Genomic DNA, 9,021 nt, shown 5'->3' on the forward strand with positions numbered 1-9,021 from the left:
TTAAGTGTACTAACTATGTGAGGCAGGGGCATTGGTAAAGATTTTGCGCCCCCCAAGGGTGGTAGTCAAAATAAGACCCTCTGGACATGCGGTACAGCTAAATATCAGCAGTGAATGTGACAATAACGGAAGCCTTTCTTGTATGACGAATGGTGGCCTTCGGCAATACGCATATTTAGTATATGAGTAGTTATTTCTGCTCTATAGTGCTGTCCTGTTTAAATCCGTTTTCGATATAAATTTAGTACCCTGCAGCCTCACTATCTAAACGCATCAATTCCTATTTCATAGCTTTTAGGTGTCTCATTACGGACACTTTCCGGTTAACTCTGCTAATAGGTGGAACAAAGTATTCAAGTTTTATCGGCGATCCAAAAAAAAGCGGAGTCATCGTTTCAAGGTTAGCTATTGAAAGAAATCAAGTATGTCGTTTCATTGTTTTATTTCAGGATTACAATAAAGAAGTGTCGCTCTAATATAAGACATCGCAACAGCATTTAGAAATGTAACTACGAACTGTACTATTTCCCTTGACAACCAACCTTGAGTAAAGTAATAGGTTGGACGGCTCAACATATTTGCTCATTCAATGTCTAACATCGTGACGTTTCCCAAAATTTGCCAATCGGAAGGCTCTACGCATCCAGAAGGCGGGGCTTAGGGTTTGGTTGTACCCAGGGAGGAGAACCGCGTGAATCTTCTAGAAATTTAATTAGCTTGTCTTCCTCACATTTTAGTAGGTAATGTTAGCACGTAGCCATCTTAGTTTATTGAGTCTTTGAGTCCCGAAATCACTGATCGCCACACACTTTAAGCAAAATTAGCTGTATATCTACCTTGTTAGTTTGATAGTGGCCTAGCAGTAAACCGAAAAAAACGTTACCGGTGATTCCCCCTGCGTCACTTCAAGCTAGTTAAGACTAGCAAGTAAAAGTTAGTGGATAGGCAGTTATTTGGGCAAAATCAAACGATGAACCATAAAAGCAAGAAAAGGATTAAAGAGGCGAAACGGAGTGCTAGACCCGAACTGAAGGACTCGTCAGACTGGACGAAACATGATTACTATGAGAATTTTGATTTGTCTCTTCGGACGGTGAAGGTAACTGTTGTACGAGCACGTTCTGTATCACGCAGAGGCAATGCAGCTAGGTGGTTACATGCTGTGCGCAGTCTAACTAGCACTATGTTAGTAATACTCGGTAGATTAACGAACTGTTGCCCGAAGTGGGTTTTCGTTTGCAGTAATTTGCAGTAATTTAAGTAGCTGGCCGCTATCTTTCTAGGTCTGAAGTTGTGGCTAACGTTAGCATGCTAATACCCAAGAGGTCATTTAAAATGGGCTAAAATCTGAAGATTGTCGCTCACACCGGTGGACCCGCGAAGATTTCTCTCTGCTGAGATTTTGTTCTTGTTATGAAACGGTTGTTCTGTTGTGTTTTTTTTTCGATGCCGTGATAGATCACGCGGAACGCTGCTTATGTTTCGCTGGCGATGCGATGCAGTAGCCGTTAGCAGGATTGCGTGTGCTGTGCCGCCGCCGGTCCCTGCCGCTCGTCACAACACCAGTCTGTATATTGCCAGGATAATGTGGAGCGTGTGGACTCCCGTCAGCTGAACCAGGAGGAGTTCGCTCAGCGCTTCGAGAAGCCCTACAAACCGGTGGTTTTGCTTAACTGCCAGGACGGCTGGCCTGCTCGCGAGAAATGGACCTTAGAGCGGCTGAAACGCAAGTACCGCAACCAGAAGTTCAAGTGCGGCGAGGACAACGACGGCTACTCGGTGAAGATGAAGATGAAGTACTACGTCGAGTACATGGAGTCGACACAAGATGACAGTCCCCTCTACATCTTTGACAGCAGCTATGGGGAGCATGCTAAACGCAGAAAACTGTTAGATGATTATCAGGTTCCAGAATTCTTTCGTGAGGACCTGTTTCAGTTTGCTGGAGAGAAGCGCAGACCCCCCTACAGGTAATGAATACTTGGAAGATAAATTGCATCCTTTGTGTCTGCATGGCCGCCTTTTCAGTTAATTTTACACGTCCCTTCTTTATAGGTGGTTCGTGATGGGGCCCTCTCGTTCCGGAACTGGCATTCACATTGACCCTCTGGGCACCAGTGCGTGGAATGCCCTGGTGCAGGGTCACAAACGCTGGTGCCTGTTTCCCACCCACACTCCGCGGGAGCTCATTAAGGTCACCCGTGATGAGGGAGGCAACCAGCAGGACGAAGCCATCACCTGGTTCAGTGTGATCTATCCCCGGACACAGCAGCCTACCTGGCCCACTGAGTTCAAGCCGCTGGAGATCCTGCAGAAGCCGGGGGACACGGTCTTCGTTCCCGGTCAGTTGCGACTTGCTGTGGTAATTGGGCAGAGGGGTGCAAAGAGTCTCCAAAGATTGTTCATGTTATGTTGTGTTAGTTTGTATGAATTAGTACCTTATTAAGAAAGGAAACTAGTAATAGTAAGATATTTGTAAAACTCTTAAATGGACGTGAACTGTTAGCAGGGGTGCTGCTAATGATTTTGGGCCCCATGAAAGCATATTATATTGGACCCCCAACCCAGATCAGTCAGATTATATTCCAAATTTTTTAGGGTCCCAGTCACTCAATGGCACTTGGTATCATCCTAACTTTCCTCTGCTTTACAGCCCTGAATGTTACAACTGTGATATAACATGTTACTATGCTGTAATTTTTGAGGATGTGCGATGCTTATATGTTGATTCTCTTGATCTGAATGTTTTTATTTTGAGAATGGATTCTAAGGTAAAAGTATTGATTTTATACCTGGTAATTTAAATGTTTATTTTGTTAGAGGGGGCAGGACATGAACCACTACCAGGCAAGGCCACCCATAGATGGGGGGGGGTCCCAGAAACTAGGGAACGATTGATCTGCTGGCACCCCCGCCCCACGAACACTGCAGAAATTGTTAGCATCTCCTGAGCAAGTTTGGTCGTCTTGGTTGTGCCAGGACTGAGATATAAATATGTACAGGGGTGATTAGTCACCCACAAATCGCCTACTGGGAAAAAAAACCTAAACAACAAATAGCCTTCTCGACAATGTGTTGTAGGTTTAAATTCAGTGAACCCAATACACTGTAATGTTACACATCATGTGAGGACAGTCATAGATTTATTGTTTTATTGTAACAAACCATTTGAGATAAGCTCAGACTTGGAGAAAGTTGTTGGCTTTGTTGCAGTAACATAAATTGACCTATATGAGATTTGGGAAAAATGTTGACGGTTGCGTTCAGCATGTGCTTGGCATAGGTAGGGACGTCCCGATCTGCTTTTTCGGCTACCCCTGTCTGATTCACTCAATATTTATATTTATAGATAATATTTATATGCCAATTCATAGTCCCAATTCCATGTTTTAAATATTTAAATGTACATAGACATTCAGTAGGTGATGGCGCAGTCCTTGTCTGTATAAGCCTCATGATTTACGAGTTTTCTTTGCTTCGGCAAGTGCCTAATTTGATTCGTAGTATGAAACGGTACTCTGGTGCAGCCTCATTTTCGAAGGATGCCATTATAAAATTTGCATGCAATTGTTAGGCTACTTTGAGTTTACATTTTAAAGAGTTTCCATAAGGCTGACATCTCAGTAGATTGTAGATTCTAACAGTGTAGGAAATCTTTTAAATATTTTATCATTATAGTGGCATTTCAAAATTTTGGGGGCTTTTTTAAAAAAAAAAAAAAAGTAACTAATGCATAAATGTTCTGTGTTTAATGTGAAATGAGCCCAGATTAAAATGCATACAGGTATCATGACCTTGTTTGTTAAAAAAAAACAAATACGTACTATTGCTGTTTCGAGGAGAAGTGTGCTGTCATCTGTATGTGCCTAAAATACAAATACCATCAGTATGTGAGAGAGAGCAGGAGACAGTTTGGACTATTTAGGCTGTTTTATTGCGTGTGTGTGTGATATGATAAGTATATCGATATAAACGGTATTGTGTCATCCTATTGTGAATATCAGTCATTAAGATTTATAGAACGGAGGGGGCTTTGTTTCATTATATAGCTCTTGGAGGCTGGTTTTGTCCATAGCTACTCCTTTATAAATCTGAGAGCAATATGTAGTATCTGGGTTGGACTTAATGTCTTCTCGTCTCCTTGGCCCAGGCGGCTGGTGGCACGTCGTACTCAACCTTGACACAACCATGGCCATAACCCAGAATTTTGCAAGCACCGCCAACTTTCCGGTCGTGTGGCACAAAACTGTGCGTGGTCGACCAAAGCTCTCCAGGAAGTGGTACCGGTATGAATCAGAAATTGTCCATATTTAGAATTAATTGTGGATGCAGTGCTGTACCTGCATTGTGAAGCCCTGTACTTATCAGTATATTAATATGAAATTTTAGTGATTGTTGGACAATGGAGGCAGTATCTCTGTCACCTTACACTGCCAGGGCTGTTGGTTTAATTTCCTCCCTGGGTCTTTGTGTGTGAATGTTGGTATTCTCTCCAGGTAATTGGGTCTCCCTTTGCCATTCAAAGTGTACCTACATTATTTTGTGTGTGTTGGTATACAACTTGATATGTACTGGCATCCTGTTTGGGGTGTAAACGTCCTTGTGGGACAGGTTGCAGGATGTGCCCATGCCTCTTTAGAGACACTGGAACCTTGCACTGGATAAGTGGTTATGGATGATTGGTGAACAATTTAACAAACAAGCAGTGAATGGGGGGGAAAAAAAACTTCAGAAAACTCAGAGCAAATGTATAAAAAAGCTGTTAATTAGCTGCGTCTCCAGTGCCGCACAAAATGAGGATAATTTAAACACTTGTTCGATAAAAGATTGCTGTAATGGGCTGTGCTCTCTCTCTCTCTCTCTCTCTCTCTCTCTCTCAGGATCTTAAAGCAGGAGCGACCAGAGCTAGCAGCACTAGCAGATTCTGTAGATTTGCAAGAATCAACAGGCATTGCCTCGGACAGCTCTAGTGACTCCTCATCCTCTTCTTCCTCTAGCTCTTCTGACTCGGACTCAGAGGTGAGACATGACCCTGGTGTGTAAAATTAACTGCTCACAGTTGGAAACTTTTAATTATTTATTTTGGCAGAGAGGGCCAGGGTTTGATATGGAAGACACAATTTCATGGGAGATTTTATGCGCTATGCTATCTTTTAACCAAACTGATTGATTATACAGTTTAGGCTATATGCTCTTTTTAAAACCCTTTTTATGAGTTTAAATTAAGAGTTTTAATGCCTTAAATACTGCATATCACTCCAAGGAAATGTAGGTTTTTTTCTTATGTGTTGCTGTAGTGTTTATTTTGTTTTATCATAGCTCCATTGATATTTTTAATGATGCAAATGGTTATTTTGAGACTATATATCTAATGAATAATAATAATAGTTCAGCGTTTGATCTTCTACTTTGGCATTCAATTTAAAGCTTTAGTCCTGGAGTTATCACGTTGCATAATGTGAATGAATGACTGCTGTAGTCCTCAGCTCTTGTGTGCAAACTGCTGGAAACTGAACAGAACTGAGAACCATCATTCCTGGCGTGTGAAAAAGAACACACCCTCCTCATCGGTTGCAATAATTTTTCACAGTAGAGTGTGGGTTTGGGGCCCTCCAGTGGTAATAAATAATACCGTACAGTAGGTCCTCAGATCAACTTTTAACCTACTATTTGGAACACGCCAGAAAAATTTTTGTAGTAGTGAGAAATATGTTTTTTTTTTAAAAAAAACATGGTATGTTTCAATCCTGTTGTTCTGAATTATTTGAGTGAATAAATATTCACTCATGTGATACAGAATAACCGTACAGGCAAATATTCAAGTTGCTCCTTGATGGTATCTTTTTTTTTTTTTCCTCTTGGTGCTTCTGCTGTAAGCATCCAAATGATACACTTCATTAGGCATCCTTAATTTGGCACAACTCATCAGTTTAAACCGCTTGGTATGATGATATTTATTTGTGTTGCATCCCTGGTGTGATTTATGTGATTTTAAACATGGTTGTTGCCAGAGGTTGTGGTTCTAGCATCCCTGAAATGGCCGCCTTCTGGAGCTTTTGATGTGCCTGGGGTTTACACAGACTGTTGAGGTAAATAAAAAGAACACAGTCAAAGGCTTTTCTGTGGCTCAAAACTCCATGTGGACAAGGTTTGTCAGGAAGCTATCAGGAAGGGCCCAAGTGCACAAATAATCCTCATTATAACAGCGGTGTGCAGAAAAGCTTCTCTGATTGCACAACTCATCTGCCCTTGAAGTGGTTTGAACACAAAAGAAGTTATTACATGGTACCAAATGAAGTGGCCCTGAGTGTATATTGATGTATTTAAATACTTTTTAATGAGGAACACTTGGTTTTCATTTGTTTTTCTGTTTGCCATCCCTAGCACAAAGAAAATTAGACTAGCGTTCAGTAGTTTTTGGTCCAGCTACTGTATTTCACAATTATCATAGTTAAACCTTTAATAATAAGCCAAAAATATAGAGGGTGTGGCTTTACATTTTAAGATCCAAAATCACTTAATTTGCCTCAAAAGTAAATGATACCCTCCCTCTAGAAACAGTGCTTTGAACAGCTCTCCTTTGTTAAAAGGCAGTGAGACATGAGTTGCGTGCAGATAGGGTCCCCCCCCCCCTCCTGTGAGGATGCTACATTTTTCTACACACAGTTTTAGTATCAGTACAGGTCAGTTGTATGTATTGATGTTAACCAATATATTCTTATATTCTGCAGCTTTGCAATATGTAAACGTTTAATTTGGATGTCATGAATGAAGACAGATGAAGCCCGGAACCTTTGGGGGCTGGGTTTATGTGAAGTGAACAGTGAACAGTGAAGTGAATCTGTTGTGCGAAGTGAATTGTGGCACTTGGGTCTTTTCACTGACACTCAGTAACACACCAAGATGTGCTACTTTAATTACGTAAATATATAGATGTTTAATTTGCTTTTATCTGCTTACAGTATCTTTATTAAAGACACCATGCACAAGGGCACAGCGAGTGTAACGATGACTGTCTGGCCTATAGCTGGTATATTGCGTTTTGAAGATTGTTGGCATCCTGGAGTGCATGTTCTAGATAGGGCTGTTTTTTTTTTACTCTTGTCTGTTGATATGAGAGTGCTTTGTCCCCCTGGCCCTGCGACTCCCATAATGCCCTATGTTATCTTACAGGGTGAGTCTGGCTCTGAGGGAGATGCCATGTCACATCGCAGGAAGAAGAGAAGAACATGCAGCATGATGGGAAATGGCGACAGCACTACACAGGATGACTGCGTGAGCAAGGAACGCAGCTCATCTCGGTGACACACAGATCACCTCTCACCTCCATCTTAGTCTGCTCTTCTGGGCAGTTATCCTTCGGATTAGCTGACGCTAAATACATCATCTTGGTCTCTACCACAATTGTGCTTTTATATATAGTTGATATTACTGCCTCTTAGCTTATATCTCCTGTTTTGCCCTCGACAAAAGTCTTGCTTGTCTGAGTGGATGAATAGCACGGACGGTATTTAGTGGCTTTTACAAAGCTGAATTTCAGTTTGGCGCATCTTGCTCTGGGAGTAGGTGGAAAATATGTTCAAATGGGCTGATTTGTTGCCTTTTGCAAGTAGAGTGCAAAAAAATCAGGCTGAATGAAATTCCCAGGGAGTTGGTGGACATTTTTTGCAGTGCCACTGATGTGTTGCAGGACTTCTGTGGGAGTTATGCTCCTTGGTCAGTACTTCTCAAAATGACTGTTTAATAATGAAGTAATTGTTTTCTTGGAAACATAATCAGGATTCGGGTTTAACACTTGCTGCCTTAGTATCTGGGGAACCTAAAAAATGTAATGGTTATAATTATCATTGAGGACCTAGAATTGCTGAAAAATGTTTAGGCAAACGGTTAGGCAGAGTATGGAGTTGAGTTGGTTTAAAGCTGCCATAGTTTTTTTTCTTTTTAAGATTGCAAGGAAGTTTATATAAATTTATGCGCAATATTCCTTACGATGCCCTTAAGGATATTTTTGTACAACATAATGAACTTTCCATTGCATTATATTTAATAATAAAGTTTTCATACCCATCGAAGTTATGGATGTGCAGAAACCAAGGAAGATGTGCCTCAACATGCAAGGACATGGTAATGTGAATGAACCACATCCCTGAGCTGTGAGTTTTGTATTGTTGCGGTTGATTGTGTCGCGGTGGCAGAAGTGATGAGAGAAACCATCTCCATAGCCACGTTTGAAATGCAGTCAGTGCTACCGGATTTGTTTTTTTATAGAACATTAATGTTATCTTAGGAAAGGAAATGTATACTAAGTTAAGCTTGAATACGTGTATGTCCATGCCAATGTTTATATTTGGTTTGATGGTGTGATGTATGACTGAAATTCATTGACTTTTAAAGAGGGCAGGTCAGTTGTACTATTTTGGATGGTGCAATGTCTATTACAGTTTTTAAAGTTGTTACGAATTTATAGCGCGGCAGCGGAAATTGTGACAATGGGACGGCATTTCTGATTTAAGAGGTGCAAGATGCGTACACTCCTATATTAATCACAGTCCTACAGCGAGCAGTATCCGCCGTATGTGGGCCTGTCGTAAATGTATCCACAGATTTGTATCATATCAAATTTTGTTCAAATTTGTAGTGAATTAATAAATTTGTATGTTATCACAGATGTGACTTGTGCTTTCTTAAGCCATGAACTGGGATTTTGTTCCAGCCACACATTCTTGCTCATTATTTCTCATTTGAATGTATTTCCATTCACAGCAGTGAATGATTTCGGCATGTTTTCCTCGCAGTTGTAGCGTTAGGCGTCAACAGAAGCAGGACTGTCTCTCACAATGTGACATCCACGTTACTCATGAAACAGTAAAATTCCAGTTTCTTCAATACTACTTAACGAATATTGGGAGCATATTGCTGCAAATGAATAACGTGTTCGTGCTGTGCGTGTAATTGTTTAATGTTCCCATTATATCGTATCCACGTCGTTCCTTATATATATGAAAAAAGATATAGCCGACC

At 41.0% G+C, this 9,021-nt stretch overlaps 1 protein-coding gene across 1 annotated transcript; it reads left to right on the forward strand.

Annotated features, from left to right (window-relative positions):
• The first annotated feature begins 696 nt into the window (after positions 1-696).
• Positions 697-8,666, forward strand: jmjd6 (jumonji domain containing 6, arginine demethylase and lysine hydroxylase). The gene is made up of 6 exons (XM_049014529.1): positions 697-1,099; positions 1,582-1,970; positions 2,056-2,342; positions 4,151-4,286; positions 4,881-5,019; positions 7,174-8,666. Exons 1-6 carry the CDS (start codon positions 971-973, stop codon positions 7,303-7,305), a joined length of 1,212 nt encoding a protein of 403 aa, XP_048870486.1. The 5' UTR covers positions 697-970; the 3' UTR covers positions 7,306-8,666.
• The last annotated feature ends 355 nt before the right edge of the window (positions 8,667-9,021 follow it).

Source organism: Brienomyrus brachyistius, chromosome 5 (genome assembly GCF_023856365.1).
Source record: "Brienomyrus brachyistius isolate T26 chromosome 5, BBRACH_0.4, whole genome shotgun sequence".
Taxonomy (NCBI): Eukaryota; Metazoa; Chordata; class Actinopteri; order Osteoglossiformes; family Mormyridae; genus Brienomyrus; species Brienomyrus brachyistius.